Here is a 19,679-nt window from a genome sequence, read left to right as displayed (position 1 = left end):
CCGTCCTTACCTATCATGCATTGTAATCACAAACTTTTCAATTTCACTGTCTGCATATTTGCCACTGTAAAGTGCTTCAAATCCTCGTGTGACATTCGGATATGCCTTCCATACCTCAAATGCAGGTGTACCTATAGTTCTTTTAGACCTTCTAGCTTTGGAACACACGATATAGCTATACTAGCCAAAATAATGTTAAGAACAGTCGACAGATATGGCTAGTACAGAATATCATGTATTCCAAGCTAGAAGGTCTAAAAGAACTATAGGTACACCTGCATTTGAGGTATGGAAGGCATGTCCGAATGTCACACGAGGATTTGAAGCACTTTAAAGTGGCAAATATACAGACAGTGAAATTGAAAAGTTTGTGATTACAATGCATGATAGGTAAGGACGGTCACGATATTTTAAGGATACTCTTATCCAGAACTTATATTTTTTTATAATTATTATAAGTACATGTTTGTTTTTCACATTGTACCCCGCTGTGACAGTAAATGAGGGTCGCAAACAAATTTTTAACAAAAACGGACAGGCAAATCGAAAATTTGCCTCCCACAGAAGCTGCCCTTAAACAACACACCTTAAGGGCAGTTTTACAGGCTGTATAATATATTAAGGGACCTAAAAAAATCAAAATATTCCTTGCCCATCTGAAATAAAAAGAAAAGAGAAGCTTTGAATTGATAAGATGTCGGTGCGTGAAATCTTGCAATTCCAGACTGAAGTGTTTTATACGCCAGCTCAAATGTACCGAATTATGTAATTGTGGAGGTGGTTGTCATTATTATTAATACAAAAACGTTCTATTATTATCTATCTTTATTTTTTACAATGTTACCTGACTTCATTTATAATTTAAAGATGATTAAAAATCACACTAATATTATAAAGACGAAAGTGTGTCTGTATCAGTTAACCGGGTCCTACCAGAAAAGATAACATGGTATAGGACAAATAAGTACGAAACACTCGATGGGCGAGTCAGACTCGCACTTGACTGGTTTTTGTTTTATGTTATTGCTTATTTTTCGGGTCTATTAGCCGTCCCCAACGCTGCGCTGACGAACGTTCCTGTACTTTCTATAATTTATTTCACATTGAAAATGGTAAGATATTTGTTACATGTTAATGTTTTTACAATCTGCATGAAATGGCCTTTCAGACAGTATTTTTTTATAAACCAAGTTTGATACAAAAATATAAAAATATACTGGTTTGTTTGGATTTTGCCACTGCCAAAAGTTTATTATTTTAAAGATTGTGTCATATTTTGCTACGGAACCCTAAAAAACTGGTATGGGGAATGAATCAAGCATCATCTAGTTACCTGATAACGACACCAAACTCGACTCAAAGGGCCAAATTAATCCGCCAGAATTTTTTTTCCGAGCGCCGGGCGCTCTGTTCTATAACCCCCCCTCCCTCCATTCTGCAGGGGAGTAGACACTGGCTACCAGGCGATTTGGGCTTAAGTGGACGAGTACAACATTCGAACCAAATTTCATTGCTTTACTCAAAAATGTATACCTTTCCATACAAGCATGCCCATAAGAAAACGGACTAATAGTATATATGTATTTGAATATGTTTTCCTAATATTTCGAGACACAGTTTGGCCCATAGAGATTTCTGTGATCTGTGGTTTGGCCAAATCAGCCCAGCCATTCCTACGTTTTAGCAAGACGAACAGCTATTGATTTTTATACTTATAATATAGATAACGCGACATTTAAGGGCCGTGTAACCTTTACAAGTTTATCACACTTCAAAGCGGGGGTAGGGGTTACAAGCGCCTAACTGATGCTTTGAGAATTTCGCCTAGCTTGCTACACGAGGCGGTTTTTAGGTTTGGTTAAGGAGACTGTACACTGGGTGTACAGTATAGCGAACTATTAAAGATATAATTTATATGTTTGTAATTTTATATGAATAGAGCATGATTTATTTATTCATATTACAAACAAATAACCTGTACTAAAGTATGCAAAAAAACTGTGATAAATAAAAAATATTTCGTCACTTAATTTTGGGGATTAAAATAAAAAAAATGTAATAAGTAAATGTAAGTCTCGAATCCATTGACCTGTTTGTCGCAGTGGTCACTGACCATGTCTAAGTAGAGGGTGTAAATTTTTTTACTGAAAAAATATTATGCACTTAATTTTTGTCTAAGTGAAGATTTAACTATAATGGAATAAACACATAACTTACAAATAATGTAGATTATTTAGATTATCGATATAATATGTACAAGACACATACTTCTATAGACATAATTGTCTGTTTTCTGTGCATATGTGAAATAGAGATTTTGTTATGTTTGGCACAGCACTTTGTTTTAACCATAAATTTCGACACCTGCGAATAAAATTAATTTGGTTCATTTATATGCATTGTGCCTTTATGTATTGACCTCATGCAAATTGCTATATGTATATGTATGTAGGTATAAATATAAATTGCACCAACAGATGAGTGTAATATGTATTAAGTTCGAAAATGACTGTTCCAAAAGAAATGAATATCTTTTAGACAATTTTCTTATAAATAAATCTTATAAATTGAAGACGAGATCTTCTGACTTATAAAAAAAATAGTTTCTCAGTGTAACAATGTACAGTCTCCCTTATAATAGACCGCGAGATCTCAAGGCAAGTGGTAGTACTCCCTACGCCTCTGCTATTAATTTGTAACGATCTGTTTTCTGTTTTGAATTATCATGTGTATGCCGCGGGTTTGCTCGCGTTTTTGATACTAGAGCTATCCAAAAGCGTCAATTAAAAATAGATGGTTAATCTAATGAGATGGGCATATTGTTGAAAAAATTGTTTTTGCAGTCCGAAGATACAGATAAGAAAAGTTATATCATATTATGGATGGATCCGTTGTAAAAATTGAAATGATCAAAAATTTGATATTCATTATCCTCGCTTATTTGTGTTCCAAGTTAAACTCCATTAATTATATAATGTAGCCTATAAAATCTTAAAAATCGTTACCTACTATTACTAGCTTATTTATAAAAGTACCAAATTTCAAATAAATCGGTTCAGTAGTTTTTTCAGTGAAAGTTTCAAGTCTATCCATCACAAAACTTTCGCATTTATAGAGGTTTGCAGAGGCAAGTGAATTTATATATTAGTATAATTTTATACATATAATATTCAGCCTTTGATTATAATTATGAATATACTAGCTTTCCGCCCTCGGCTTCGCCCGCGCTGTCAAAGAAAAACCCGCATAGTTCCCGTTCCCGGGATATCCGGGATTGCGTCATTTTCCCGGGATAAAAAGTAGCCTATGTCCGTTCTCGGGTAACAAAATATCTCCATACCAAATTTCATGAAAATTGGTTCAGTAGTTTAGGCGTGATTGAGTAACAGACAGACAGACAGAGTTACTTTCGCATTTATAATATTATTAGTATGGATTTATTACTTTCGTGAGAAATTTTAGATAGAGTGCATAAGTCGATTCGGATCGGATTACGCGCTTAGCAGGTCATCAACAACTGCTGAATAGCGGTTTATTTGCTGAAATATGGAGATTCATAAACATTTGCTATTTGATATTTAATTAAACAAGTATAACAATATAATCATATTATTTTGACATAGTTGGACTGCGACTTCGGTCGCGTACGAGTTGATTTGTTTAGAAGTAATTCGTATCCCACTAAGGGCTGATTTTTCAATCCTTGGTTACTACTTATTCGTCGAATAACGTATTAAACTACCATTTCAAAAATGTATTCTTTGCCCGTCTTTGACAGTTTACGGGTGACATTTTAATATTATCGTGTAATACTTTATTGGGCGGATAAGTTTTAACCATGGATTGAAAAATCGGCCCTTAGGCTGCCAAGATCTTTCGATCTTTCTGTATTTGATATAAATTAAAATAATGACCATTAAGGGCATTTTATTTTACTGAATATAGCCTATATAATATCTTTATCACAGTTAAAACCGGGCAAAGCCGGGCGGCATAGAATGCAGACTTTGATCCACAAAAATTGACTTCATAGTCAGTTAATATTTATGTAACTTTTGTAACAATGACTTGTCGTTACATTCACTTGAGTGTTATTTGTTACTGAATTCGTAATGCTCTATCTTATCTTAATATATATAAATCTCGTGTCACAATGTTTGTCCTCAATGGACTCCTAAACCACTTAACCGATTATAATAAAATTCGCACACCATGTGCAGTTCGATCCAACTTGAGAGATAGGATAGTTTAAACATGTAGGTGCCACGGGCGAAGCCGGGGCGGACCGCTAGTATATTATAAATTATTAGCTTTCCGCCCGCGGCTTCGCCCGCGTTGTTCCCGTTGTCGTGGGATTTCCGGGATAAAACCTATCCTATGTGTTAATCCAAGTTATCCTCTATATGTGTGCTTAATTTCATTGTAATCGGTTCAGTAGTTTTTGCGTGAAAGAGTAACAAACACACACACACAACCTCACAAACTTTCGCATTTATAATATTAGTAGGATACAATCAGGAGTCTTGTTACTTTTGTGTGTCTAATAAATGTGATTTAAATAATAACTCAATCTTTAAACTGGGTACTTGTAGTACATATTCGCTCCGAGCGAACTCCTCTTTCTATTTTGTAAAATGTTTTGTTCATATTTTGCTTTTAATTCCTACAATTATGTAAGTAATAATAAAAACGAAAATTTTCCCGATGATGCATTTATTTTAAAGCTACCTAGTTCTGGATAAAATTTGGGACAGATATATAGATCTTAGAATCGTCTGAAATAGCAAATAGCCTACGCTTAATGTAGTGCGTGATTCAGGGACGCAAGGATAGGTAGTTTGTTTACAATTAACTAACAGTAAAAAAACTAGGTAAAGATTGATTCAACAAAATTATCTCATGATATTTTTATTGGAAATTATATTCACATATTATATCCAAATAATAAAACAAAGGCTCTGCTGTACTGATTATACAGGCTCTACATCAAAATTGCGTTGTATTTTAACACCAGTTTTAAATGTCTATTTTGTCTGTGAAATCTGGCCTAAGTCCCCAATAACGGTGTTAGAGAGGGCTTTGTTCAGCCAGAAACGGTCCCAAGCCTAGCACAGCCTAGGCCTGAACATTTTTACTTGAACCATGTAATTGTCATCGTGCACCGATGACAGCCGCGTCCGGCCCGGTAAATCAATGCTGCTATGTACACAAGTTATCGCTTATATACCTATGTGCTCCCGGTACATAGCCAACGTTTGTACGGCTATATACGTACGTAGATAATCTCGTCATAGCTCGCACCCCGTTATGGTATTACCGTGTGTGGGCGAGGGGGTTACGAGGGAGTCAAACGGGGGTTAGACCCCGCGTGTGCAGGGAGGCGCTGTCCGCTTTAAAAATACTAGGGCGAAACTACCGAGCCAGCAGTTAAAGGAAGCCGTTTATTTTGAAAGACCGAAGACTCCGGCCCGCTTCTGCGCTCCTGGCCGAGACGGGTAAAAAGTTTTTTAAATGGCGAATAAAAAAGCTACCGCTCCGCTATTAGCAGACCGCTTACGGAAATATTTTTCGGCTCGAAACTCTTTAGTCCGCAAACTTATTTCGACCCTTAAATTTTTTCGCGCAAACTTCGTGCAAGGTTTTATTTAGCTTAGTATTTTACAAGTTGCGTTGCGAAATAATGACCTAATTTTAACTCGTTTTAAAATTATATGAAAACGTCTAAATTCATTAGAGTCTGCAACTTTATCAAAAGCCTTTAAATTTGTGTGTGTGCTGTCAATGGGAGTTCGCCTATTAAGTAACCTCTTCATATCTAATTCAGTCAAAGAAAGCAAGGATGTGACATGGTGCGTCAAGCTATCGATAGTTTCGATCGAATGGCGTTGAAATTTAAATGTATTTTGTTCGTATTTTCATAATTGGGCGCGAGCGGGTGACGGGTGGCACCGCGGGCGTCATCGCCCCTCGGCGTGGGTATTTAATGATTATACGCTGACTGCCACCTGATTGCCGCCTGTGACTGTGATTACACTTATCGATAAACTAATTGATGTGGGAATTGTTTTGTTATTTACGATATCCTAAACTTTAAGTGGTCCTAAAACAATAGCTTTTATGGAAACACGAAACTAATGTGTATTTTACTTTTATGTTTTGTATTATGTTAGATAATATCCGTAGTTCGAATAATACTTACATACATATTAATTTCATTTGTAGATTTGTAATGGTATTATAATACTATGTAGTAGTACATTTGTATACTAGTGTGTTTTCAAAAGTATTCGGCATAATATGAGTATTTCATATAGCTGCTTGTGGTTTATGAAGCTAGTTTTGAGAGAAACGAGAAATCGTCTCTATATGTCAAATATTTAGTTTGTATTTTCATTAATATATAAACAACTTGATAAAGTTATTTAAATCATCGATCAAATGTTATTTTTGTTTAATATTTTTCCACTCCACTCCCTTTGCATTGAATGTTTAAAAAATGTTATGTCCAACTTACATGTTTTTTTTTTACAGTTGAACAACGTTACCTAAATATGAATCAGATATAATTATAGAGTTTATTTGATAAGAATAATACCTATTGTATTCGTTTAAACCCTTGCCAATCCCTTTTAGACTTTCTTTTCACTTTTACTATACTAAACTGTGGGTCCTACTTTCATACAAAGTTGACCGCGACACGTGCAACTATGAACATCGATATCGATAAAGCACCGATCACATCACACAATGACTCGCGGGGTGGCAAGCACTATAACGGGGACCGCGAGGGGGGCAGGGGGGTACATAAGGCCATGTATCAGCAGTACATAGGTGGTTCCCGAAATTTTGCAGTTTTGTACTGAAAACTAGGTTATTTAACAATTTATTCTCTATCGACATATGACCTGGGTCCATGTTTATTTGCAGCCTCCAAACGCTATTTTCGAGGTGATTAATCACACTGTAATTTCCTCATTTTATTGGACGTGATTATATTTTAACAGCGCCGGCTTTTCTCAACTTTGGTGGAATGAGGGTTGCTTTTGGAGTCATTTAAAATTTCAGCATTATCATTAATGTATTCTGATTTTAACGCTGTTTTAAAATCGTCCTATATTTTGTTATATGTCATGGTTTTGTAAACTACATAGAGAGGTAAGAAGCTACGCTACGTGATTCTAATCCTAAACGCGTAGTTGCATTGTGGAGGTAATATCATTGAGACTGATCATTTAACAAACAAAGGAGTATGGTTAGGATAAGCGAGTCCCTCTTAACATTTTTTTTAAGATGATATTAATTTTAATTCTCATTTTATGTTCAAATTTACATGTTACTGTTAACGGTCCACGAATTATTATTTAAAATTACCATTACCTTTATAAACATTCATTTTAATCGCACACGGATAAACATATAATTTATAAATTTGTTCAAATCAAAACAGATTATATGTTTTGATGTAGAGATTCTTTCTTTAAGAATAATTAATATACAATGCATATTTTGAATTTTCATTTACATGTTGCTATTGCACGCCTCATAAGCGAAGCGTTGAGGTGGGTACTACTGTCACTTCGCGCAAAACATCTGATTTTTCAAACTTAAAATGTCTTTATGTATCATACATTGCACTTGTAAGATAATACATACACACACATATTAAGAAAAAACACTATTTTTAACGTTCATGATATTTTTGATGTCATTTTTGTTATTTAAACTAGTTAAAAAACAGTTTAAAAATGTTCTGTCTTGGACGTCCGTGTGTCTGTATGTGCGGATCCTTTTTCTTGTTAACACGATAGCGACCGAAATACTTTACTAATCGAGTCTTTTTTTTTCTCTTACGCTTGAGTATGCTCAGGAATAGAACCCTTTCATTTTTCAGGGTCTGATTCGATGTGGTTTAATTGTTATTAAATAAACAAAAATAATAATTAATAAATATTTATTAAAAAAAAATTATGAGGCGTGCACTTTTGGATTTTCCAAATTATTTTCTTCTTCCAATAATTAATTTATTAGGTATTAAATATTCATTACGTAATGAAAACTTCGGATGCTCCTTTTTTAGAGCTAACTTGATGTTGATTGTTGTAGTTTTAAGATGATATTACCACACTAATACATACATTATTTAAATATAATTTTTTTATATAAGATTACTTCATACAGCAAAATGGCGCCAATCGGGTAGATAGTCAACCGTAATCAACAAACAATAGTGAGCATGTTTACCTATGTGTTGCCGACTTTAAAAGGGATGGGATCATGGTATTATGGGATAGAATGCGTCTGCACTTATGTAAAACTAGGTACGGATTACCAGGATCACATGTGTTATAAAGACGTCGAATTTGCATTCGAGGTAGCGACTTGTCTTGAGATTTGCGGCGATAAGTTCTGAGATAGTCCTAGTCGTATGTGGTTGAGAAAAGGGATGGAATATGGATGCTTACTGAAATCAGTAATTTTAAATTCATTGCGTACACAATGTATTTGTTAATAACTGAAAAGGGTTGTCTTCCAAATCCATACTTAATATTATAAATTCGAAAGTAACTCTGCCTGTCTGTCTGTTACTCAATCACGCCTTAACTACTGAACCAATTTGCATGAAATTTGGTATAGAGATATTTTGATACCCGAGAAAGGACATAGGCTACTTTTTACCCCAGGAAATAGGATAAGTTTTATCCCGGAAATCCCACGGGAACGGGAAATATGCGGGTTTTTCTTTGACTGCGCGGGCGAAGATGCGGGTGGAAAGCTAGTATTGTATAAAATTGTCTCTATCAATGTCGGTATCGGTGCTTTTTAAATAATGTTAAAATAGGATTTTAAAAGATGATATTTCACTTAAGATTAACGTATACGTAGTTTACGTTACCCTCGTTACCTAGGTTATCAAATTATATAATTTAAAAAATCGGCCAAACATACAAATAGGTAATATGATGGAAGTTTATCCAATGATTTACGGGAAAGTAAGCGTGGATAAAGGATTAACTCCTGAAACACTATACATATAAGTTTCTTACAAACGTAAACTAGAATGTTCTTACCCAATTTACCATACTTTTTGAAGTTATAACACAAAGAAAGCCGAGTAACTTGTCTGTTCAAAAGTCGTGATAAGAAAACAGAATTAGGTTTTAAATTTGACACTAAAATCCTCATCTCTGCCTCGAGGCATTTTTATTAAAAGCTGACACTATCTCGATGTTCGACCTAAATCTAGGCTGATATTCGTGCACTAAGTTAACTGAGTTAAGATCTAGCCTCTTTGAGATATGGACGCTATAACTAGGGAGTTTGACACTGTCCAATGCTGTGTTTTTAGCTTAGGTTTTAAGTAGGTATTAATTTTAAAATTTCATTCAAATTGTCTTTCAATAATTTAAAGAATAAAAATTAATTTGAATGCACATCATTTGACAAATAAAAAAATACATCGTTCAATATTTTGATTAGTGTATTTGACTCTTTTTATTGCATTACTCGATTGTCGAAAAGAGTGTTGTGGTTTTAAATTTTATATAAAACAGATGTTTCTTATTTCGAAATAAATTTGGTACCTAAATTGCAGTCTTTTATTTGCAATCTTAGCTAGATCTAGCTTGAAATACTATTTCAATTAAGATGCAGTTTTCATTCGAGTAACATATTATATAAAAAAAAAAACAAAATTGAAGTGCGTTTACAAAATCTAAGAGCCACATAAACTCGTTGCTTTCAGAAGTTGGCTGAAGTAAATATTTTTTTTTTACGATCTAAAAGTTCATGTTTTTAAATGTCCGACACATTTAAATTTTCGTTCAAGTTGGCTTGCTTACAAAAATATTTCTCGAAGCGTTACCAGATTTTAGATATTTTTTTAAATTTTTGCCTTGATGCCAAATATATTTTGCTTAGCAGTATTTATATGGAGCAAGGAGTATTATGACTTGACTTATGTTCCTGTGTCCCCTAGCTGGGGCAGAGGGCATCCACAGTGCTCCGCCAGGCGTTTCTATCGAGAGCTTCCCTTTTGATTTCGCTCCAAGGAGTATTATAATAAATGAAAAAGTAACTGTGTTTCTTTTTTCTAAAGTATGAACTGATTTTTATATTGTTTTAATTTATGTTTAGTCTTCCTCATGATGTTCCTACTTATCTACTGTTTATTTAATCTAAATGGTTGTCACGTTGCGTCGCAAGACCTCGTTAGGACTTCTCAACCACTCTATTACTAGATTTTATAAATCCGAATGTTTGAATGTTTTTGTTACTCATTACCGTCGAAACTGATCAGCATACTACCATGATGTCTTATAGCAGTATTACTTCCAGTGTGTGAAAGTGACACAAGAAGACCTATATGGAGCTGTCATATTTCCACACAAACATTACTGCTTTTAAGACGTCATGGTAAGGGAGCCAGTCTGTATGCATTTTCTAAATTAGCATATAGACTATTTTTTCCCACTTATCACGGGAGTGAAACCCATGGGTTCAGCCTGTGGGTTCAGCATGTGTTGAATTCAGTAGTTCGATACAGGATTTTAGTCATTTAGTTTTTTTGATAGTTTTTGAACTTACTGAGATGTGAGAACTTATGTTTTGGTTTAACTATGGTTGTCAACGAGTAGCATTATTAATAACATAGACATTTATAAGGTCGTGATTGGATAAATAAATAAATAAATAAATAAATATTATAGGACATTATTACACAAATCGACCTAGTCCCACAGTAAGCTCAATTAAGGCTTGTGTTGTGAGTACTAGGCGACGATAAATATAATATTTAATAAATACATATATAGATAATAACACCCAGACCCAAGAACAAATAATTGAGTTCATCACACAAATATTTGCCCTGACCGGGGATCGAACCCGGGACCGTCGGCTCAGTAGGCAGTTACTTTACCACTGCGCCAACCGCGTCGTCAAATGTGGATCTTTGTCGGTTGGATAAATACTAATATTTAGGTAATAATAATAGTTTAAGAGTTATTGCGTTATTTGGAATCCAAATTAAGATACTAATTTCGCGTAACTGATTTGATCCATCGCCGAACTTCAAACAAAGGAATGATAGATATGTCCAATATGTATGTATTGTATATAGCGGTAACTCAATTTGCATCTCAAGCAATTATGCCGTATGTATGTACACACGCACCACTGCACCTTATCTGTCATTGAGGTGTAATTAATTACCGACGGAATTGCAATAGTTGTACTAGGAGTACATAAGGTGGGAAGGGTCAACGGATACTTAGTCCGCATAGCAGATGCAGTCCTTGGCCGCCGCCCTAAGACGGTCGATATCGCCCCACCTAACTTCTAACTGACTCTGTGCACCTGGTAGCTATCATGGAACACCTATTTTCAAGAAAACACATATTTTTTATTTTTTTATAGAAGCGATAACACGTTATCGCTTCTATACGGATACTTAATTAAAGTAACGATCAACAACGTGTCAATTAAATTTCAAAAGGTTACCAAATAAAAATAAGAAATAGAGAGCATTTTCTAGACAGCAAAAATAATTTGTTTTTCTCATCACTTACATATAACACTATATAATAAGCCATTTAATAGCCTATTTTCAATAATAAATATAAAGAAATATCCATTAATATTATACCCAGTTAAAAAACTATCATGTGAGCTTGTGACAGACCCTCAATAAGCAATAAAGAAACTAAAGCACGCATAAAATAAAATAACAAGAACATTTCATAATGTCAACTTTATGTCTATAAACTGAATTTCGACAACCCTACGAAAACTCCTAGCATTTCATATAAAACTTTATTCAAATAATAAGCCTCGCACAGCATAAGCTTAAATATCAATAAATAATATCGACGAAATCGGCCACTTGTTGAATGAAATCTTTGTATGTTTTCCCAAGTTTATGCGGAACTTAGACGGGGCTAAAATGGTGCTGAGATTTATATTATATCGTCATATATTTTACAGTTACTTTTTCATGAAATTGATTTGCTTGGATTTTACATTTATTTTCCATTCATTTTATTTGAAACCATTTTATAAAGATCACAAATCACGATCGAATTCAGTATTGATCGCATTTTCGACTAACAAACATCAACAAGAAAATATTGCGGCAATCGAGTAAAATTTTCGCCCCTTCTATTAACTTATTTATTAATTATTCACATATTGTGATTAGCTATGATTAATAATACGGATACTATGTATAACGTTTTACATAAACTATCTGTGATCTTGTTCTTCATGTATTTCGAAATAAGAAAATAAAAGAAAAAGCAGTCAAGCGTAAAATTTTCATTGATTCGACACAGTTGCATAAAAATGCTATAAAAAGGAAGCAACATTTTAGCGCTCTCATCTCAAAATGTGGATGTGTGCACCCAAGTAACGGGGTATATGTAACACAGATAAAATATGTAAGGGGCGATATCTTCCCGTATATTATGACCTTTTGAAATCTTTTAGTACGCGAGCTTTAAAAATGTTGAAAGTTTTATACTTTTAAAGATCAAAGGGTTTAATAGTAAGACTATCTGCCGCCCGCGAGTTCGTTTGCTTTAACAATCCACATGGTATTCGCATGAATCCCAACTTCTGATTCTACATGATATAATTTGCGAATTACTTTCATCCAATACTTTGGAACTATCCTAATTCTTTTGCGAAAACGAAAAAGTTGAGTAATTACCTATTTTAAGCTCTATTATTATCAGTCCTTCCAAAGATAAATAAAATTATTATTATTGCTCTAAAAATAACGTAAAACTACTTACTACTGTAAAATATGTAAAGCCAAGTAAACAACAATATATTTTGCCTTAATTCGCCATAATTAAAGATGCCTCTGTCGCAGAAAATAAACCATTACCTTATCACGAATCATTGAATTAAATCAAAAATAAAACATCTATAGGTATATGTTCACAAAATAGCACAAGAGGGTTACTAAAAACTTGCGGTTTGCATCCAGCTGCCGGACCGGTATTCGGTAGCCGTAGCCAACGGTACTTAAATAACTACGTACATATCCTTTACATTTTACAATGAGCTTTTTAAAGATCTCTTGAGTGTTAACGGGTATCTTTGCGAATGAATCTCTCTCTTTGTTAAAAATTAAAATGGAATAGTCAGATAACTTACTAATTTGAATGCTCTGTTATTTAGTTTGATTTAGGGCCGATTTTTTAATACTTGGATAAAATTTATCCGTCCAATAAAGTATTACACGATAATATTAAAATGTCACGTAAACTGTCAAATACGGGCAATTAGAATGCGTTTTTAAAATGGTAGTTTTATACATTATTCGACGAATAAGTTTTATCCAAGCATTGAAAAATCGGCCCTTAGATTTATCGAATAAAGATACCTTGGATAAAGATTTTGAATAGTTTTGTTTATAAAGTGAAGAACAATTTATGTTCTTTGGAAAATCCAAAAGTGCACGCCTCATAATTTTTTTTTAATAAATATTTATTAATTATTATTTTTGTTTATTTAATAACAATTAAACCACATCGAATCAGACCCTGAAAAATGAAAGGGTTCTATTCCTGAGCATACTCAAGCGTAAGAGAAAAAAAAAGACTCGATTAGTAAAGTATTTCGGTCGCTATCGTGTTAACAAGAAAAAGGATCCGCACATACAGACACACGGACGTCCAAGACAGAACTTTTTTAAACTGTTTTTTAACTAGTTTAAATAACAAAAATGACATCAAAAATATCATGAACGTTAAAAATAGTGTTTTTTCTTAATATGTGTGTGTATGTATTATCTTACAAGTGCAATGTATGATACATAAAGACATTTTAAGTTTGAAAAATCAGATGTTTTGCGCGAAGTGACAGTAGTACCCACCTCAACGCTTCGCTTATGAGGCGTGCAATAGATAAAGCCTTGGAGAAATATTTTTTGAAAATAGTGAAATAAGGGGTGGTAATTTGTATGGCATACCGGCAGTTCTACTATGCCATGAAAGGCACGCGATCGCAGATGCAGGTGGAAAGATAGTTGATATAATGTGAACTTTGGATGGTGAGGAAAAGGCACGTATACGTACTTGGGAAGTCACCCTTGTTTAAGCCACCAACGGAGCTGAACCCAGCTCACCATGCTATATGATACAGTTACCTTAAACATTGTACAAGTTATCAGTCTGAAAGGAATTGGACGCGAATTAAAACATAAATTTCTATTCATGTTTTTTTGTTTATTTATTAATTTGATCGACTATGAAATAAAGGGACAGTTTAGAATTTAAATATCCTGACTGCACATGAAGTTTCTGATAAAATAATTCTGCTCGGTAGTTATATTATAATACCAGATTTTCGAGTACCATACCAGGAGGCCAGGACATGGGAAGGGCTATATTTAGTGGCTGCCCATTTGTAGCACTATCGATTCGCGGCCGCGGGTCGGAGCGATGACCGGAACCGTGGACTGTTTCGCTAATTATTTATTAAACACTTGGCAAATTATGCTTGCCTAATAAACTGGCCTTGCATTAGTTTCTTGTGTTCTGCATCCCTTGTACGGGAAGATGGTTCTTTATTTGCTTTTATTATCGCGGTAAAATAAAAAATAGTAAGGATGAATCCCGCAAACGTACTGAATTTTAATCTAGACGCGAGACAGTAAACTAATAACTTTCATTTTCATTGTTCCAGGATAATTTAACTCCGGAACCAGCGGATATGAATGAAGACGACAATTTCACGAGTAAGTATTGCTAAGAAGATGATGGATAATTTAAACGGCCACGGTATAAGTTGTATTCAGATTATGCAGTTCTATATCTGTCAAAAAGGTATTAATTTTACCTCGACCAACTCCTATCGTGACTGTTACAATTTGAAACCTTAAAATACAGCCACTTGCATCAAATCAATCAGGTATTTTATGAGGCAAATACCAAAAACAAGTTTTGTCCCACATAAAATACTGGCGAACGAATTGGCTATAAACAAATCAGAATTCTAGAACGTTTTCAAAATTTTAAAAATTTGATTTGAGAATATGATCTGGTGCAGGTCAAGGCTACGCGAAAGACGCTGAGAAGTTGAAAATGATGTTGCTAGCATGGAATTACCACAATCAATCAGGTAAATTGATTTGATATAATTATACATTAGAGTTTTGTATTGTGTTCTTTTTATTTAAAATTTATGTAGTTTGTTTGTTTATCAGTTTTTATAAGGTTTTCATTCATATCGATATTATTTATACCATCTATGAATCATCAACTATGGCAAAATATGATTCGTTTGCATGAACGTTAAAACGGTTGACATAACTATTTCCAATATAGGTTTTTACGGCTTCACCTCAGTATTTTCCAAGTCAGAATTTTAAAATAGCTTTTAGTTTATTCAGTGGACATAATTTCCACGACAAAACCGCTCGCCAGCTATTTTTACTGCGCACCGAAGCCATATTGAGAGGGCCGACTAACCAGGGGCGCAGACATAGCGAGGAGGTTCAAATTATTTATAGGTACAGGGCTCGTTCGGGTTGACATTTAGCAAGCAGATGCACCGGTCCCCTGAGTGCCTGCACACCATCATTAATTTCTGCCGCCTTAGTAACTGACTGTGAATACATAATTATAGACGAAATGTGTTTTCACCAGTTAGCGTAACGTTTTTAAACGATAAGTGTTTTCTTATGCGATGCTTGATAGATTACCTGTCACATGCATGTTTATTTATGGTCTATAAAAAGGACAGCTAGCAGCAAAAATTTAAATTTAAAAGACAGTTCCTACATGGATAATTACAATTTGTGTTGTTGTATGTACTATATAAAAATGTTAATAAATTTTGTATACCCACAATTTTTTACAAACAAAAAATACAATATAATAAATATGTAACTCATCACTGTACCTTAAATTTAAGGGGAGGATTCATCCTTACACTCATAACAAAAAAATCAAAAAAAAAAAAAAAAAAAAACTTTAACTCCAGATTCAAATAAGATAAATGTTTATTTAAACAGAAATAGCGATATTATACAACGCACGTACAATTCTTACAAGTCTCGTCTCGTCGCTCATTCAAGCAAAATATTTTAACTGGTTTGTACCTCGCTATACCGTCCTCGGATGTATTTATAATACTTTATTACTAAGAAACCATTGTGATGGATAAACGGAATCGGGATTTACAAAAAATACATCTAAATTGACATTGATAGTTTGTAACGGTAGAAAAGTAGTGCGTTGGTGTTATTATGAACTAGCTATATCCATTAGTTTCTCCCGTGCATAAAACGACTCGCTGCTAAGTTAAGGGGTAGATTGAATTTTTGTAAAATATGTATAAAAATTAAATAGTAAAGTCCATAACCTGAACCAGTTACTAAATCTTCAATTTTCTCTTAAAAAATAATATATTCAAAACTAAGAGACAGTCATTGCTGACCTTACCTATTAATTCAGAATTCAGAAGACTTTGCATACACGCAACAGCAAAGTAACAATTGCTTAAATTGTATACGGTATAATACGGTACAAACAATGGGTACAAACGATATTTTTTAAAAATAAATAAGAAGCGATGAAGTATTACCTATTTGTGTGTGTGATAAAAATATTAATTTACATAAGTGATATACGGTTTATCACATAGAGCATTTTTCTGCCATCTCTATCCATGAGAATCCTGGGCAAAGAGCTACACTAAAAACAAGTTACCATTACTCCTAGGTAAAACGCTTCATCCTAATTAATGTCTGTTTCTAAGAAATCATTAACTTGTGACTAAATACAGACAGTGGAAACAAACCTCACTAGCCTTCATGTACAAGGTGGACGAGGCAACTGAATTTTAGAAAAGACGATTTATTGCAAGCTGAGTTGTTTATGGCTTAACTTACATTTCTGGTCTCCTAATGACATGTGCCTGTTTTAATCAGGGCTATGAGCTATTAAATGGATAGGTGTTCAATTGTTTTTGCTTGATTGATTAACTAACGTCGCGTATTTCAAATGGTTATAATATTTAAATTGACGCATTTAAAATACATACATGTAATTCATAGAACCTATCATAATAAGTTTTAGTCCACTATCACTAAACAAACATTTTACCTTTAGTTATTAAGTTCATAATATTTTCTTTTACAAAATAGATGTTCTGTATTAGATCGAAAATGATTCTTTAAATAACATATCAGTTTTTGTTGAAATTGTTTTATATTATTTCTCTTATATTATTTTCTATCATATCTCCATCCTAATCTTGTACAGACAGTAGCGATGACATTTAAATTTCATGTTTTTAGAATAAATTTTGTTTCAAAAAGTCCTTCTATTCTATTTCCACTATTTCTCAATCCTGTGTCCCTGGTACAGGCCGTAACGGCGACATATCAGAGACCGGCGCCGACAGCAGCATGGCGGACCTCTGGGCCTCGTACCACAGCGCCCTGGGCCTGGGAAGTAAGCCCCCAAAACCACCCACGCCTTTGGCTACCGGACACTCGGTGAGTTTTAAGGTTGAGTGCGTTTCATATTTATTACTTACTCTGTACTCATAATTGATAAGACGGAGCAAGCGAATTATTTACCTTCATAATTAAGAATCAACACTGAAGAGATTATAACTGATGAAGCTGCTTTGATAATGAATGAATATTTTCAAACTTATAACCCTCTATTTCCAAACTTAGCACAGCCTGTAATTATGGTAACTATAGAGAATATCTTTTTAATTCATTAGCACACGTATTTGAAGACGACATCTATCAACCAGTAGCATTTTCGAGTCTTCTTATAGACTTAACTAAGTATTGCTTCGAAATTTGAAGCAATAGCAGCCTTATCAACCAAAACATATAGTATCAAATCTCATAACAAGATCTAACTTCCAGAGTCCCATCCACGTTGGTTCAGCGACACCAGTGGAACCGGCGTCCACTCACGACGAAACTTCATCATCAGACAGAACCAAGGATGATGATGATGGCGGCGCCTCTGATGATGACAGTGATGATAGAGTCGATCCGCAGCATCACGACCCGGAACGATTAAAGGCTTTTAACGTGAGTCTTTATTTTAATTTTGAAGTAATAATAACTCAGAGATTTATTCTTCGATGTAATGAAAATGTATGTAATAGATATGCTATCGATGTCTTAGTCCACGTGCTTACATTATTATTACACAGTTTATTTATATTGTAATATTTTCTATTCTTTTTTTATTTGTATATATTCATATTACCAAAACTTTATACTAATGCGCTTTGAGACTTGATTTACGTGCTTGAACAGGATGCCCTTTTTTAGGCGCCATGCTACCTTATATTTTATAGTCGTGGGTGTTTTTATTTAATCATGTCATTTAACTATACTTATATTTCTACGTTGTGTAGGTACTTATCAATGTGTAGAAACTAAAACTTATCTATTACTTCCAGATGTTCGTTCGCCTCTTCGTCGACGAGAATCTAGACAGGATAGTTCCTATATCAAAGCAGCCGAAAGAGAAGATTCAGGCCATAATCGACTCTTGCACCCGGCAGTTCCCAGAGTTCGCAGAGAGAGCTCGCAAGCGAATCAGGACTTACTTGAAGAGCTGCAGGCGCAATAAGAAGGTGCGGGGGGACGGGCCCGCGGCGGGGAACGGGGGGAGCACGCCGTCCGGCAACGCCTGGGATACCGCGGTGAGGGTTCGATCTGTGCACTGTTTATGTGCCCCTAGTACTTTTTTATAATTATTTTTATTTCATAGAAAGTCATTTTGATTAAGAATAGCAAAATTATTGTCCGGGATTTCATAATTAGGAGACAATCTTTTTAATTATGCATATCAAATATCAATATTGTGCAATCGTTATGGAAGTTTTAACATGATTAAAAAGTTAGGGCTCTGAAGATGTTATTGCGGGCAACAACTGTATATTATAACAGGAACATTTCTAAAAGCATCAAAACTGATACCTAGGTATGGGCCCTTCGCGAAACCTCAACATAGAAGTTTAATTAATTCAGACTTAGAAATTTGACAACATCGCGGATAACAACTTACTATAAAGAGATCACAAAGCATTCAAATACAAAACTGATATTATTAACGGACCCTAAACCAATCAAAACATCCGTCAAAATATGATAGAACTTGCACCATTCATAAGTAATTGGTCCGTAAAATAGCACCAGTAGGACCGTATCGGGTCGCTAGTATTGACTAGCTGTGTTCACTCAGGTGCGTCCGACTCCCGCGCACTTAACGTCTGTACAAGCTGAACATATCTTGGCGCAGGCGTGTGAGAACGAGAGCCTCAACGCAAAGCGCATGCGGCTCGGCCTCGACCCGGTCAGCCAGCCGATGCCGACCGTGCCTACGCCGATGGTGAGTTCTTTACAATAACAATAACTATTAATTAATACTAAATAAGAAAGATCATTTATTTGACTTCACAAATTGCAATAAACACGATTAGCACACAATACAGTTAAAATAAGGCATTCTAGGGAAGCGCGGTCCATCTTAGGCCACATCTCAGCTTACCATCAGGCGAGATTGTGGCCAAGCGCTCCCCTATTCCACAATAAAAAAATAAGACAATACAATTCAATATAAATTCAAAATCAAAATACTCAATTTTGTAATTTATTTAATTATTTACAACCAAATAATGCTATCTTATAT

At 34.4% G+C, this 19,679-nt stretch overlaps 1 protein-coding gene across 4 annotated transcripts in view; it reads left to right on the top strand.

Moving 5' to 3' along the window:
- The window catches only part of LOC149477473 (nucleolar protein 4), a 136,040-nt gene that overhangs the window by 110,952 nt on the left and 5,409 nt on the right, over positions 1 to 19,679 (top strand). For 2 of the 4 annotated variants that reach the window (XM_089710947.1, XM_089710946.1), the window contains exons 5-10: positions 14,692 to 14,743; positions 15,055 to 15,126; positions 17,379 to 17,509; positions 17,897 to 18,067; positions 18,445 to 18,690; positions 19,233 to 19,379. In XM_089710947.1, coding sequence (XP_089567073.1) covers positions 14,692 to 14,743; positions 15,055 to 15,126; positions 17,379 to 17,509; positions 17,897 to 18,067; positions 18,445 to 18,690; positions 19,233 to 19,379 — 819 coding nt within the window. The remainder of the gene's footprint in view (positions 1 to 14,691; positions 14,744 to 15,054; positions 15,127 to 17,378; positions 17,510 to 17,896; positions 18,068 to 18,444; positions 18,691 to 19,232; positions 19,380 to 19,679) is intronic. The other 2 variants (XM_089710948.1, XM_089710949.1) reach the window with 2 other exon arrangements.

The sequence above is a fragment of the Colias philodice genome, chromosome 25 (genome assembly GCF_061535455.1).
Source record: "Colias philodice isolate Cphi_HAF_F1 chromosome 25, ilColPhil1 Martin Lab GWU primary, whole genome shotgun sequence".
Lineage (NCBI taxonomy): Eukaryota > Metazoa > Arthropoda > Insecta > Lepidoptera > Pieridae > Colias > Colias philodice.
Note: the sequence above shows the minus strand (reverse complement) of the source record. Positions and strands in the feature narration are given on the sequence as shown.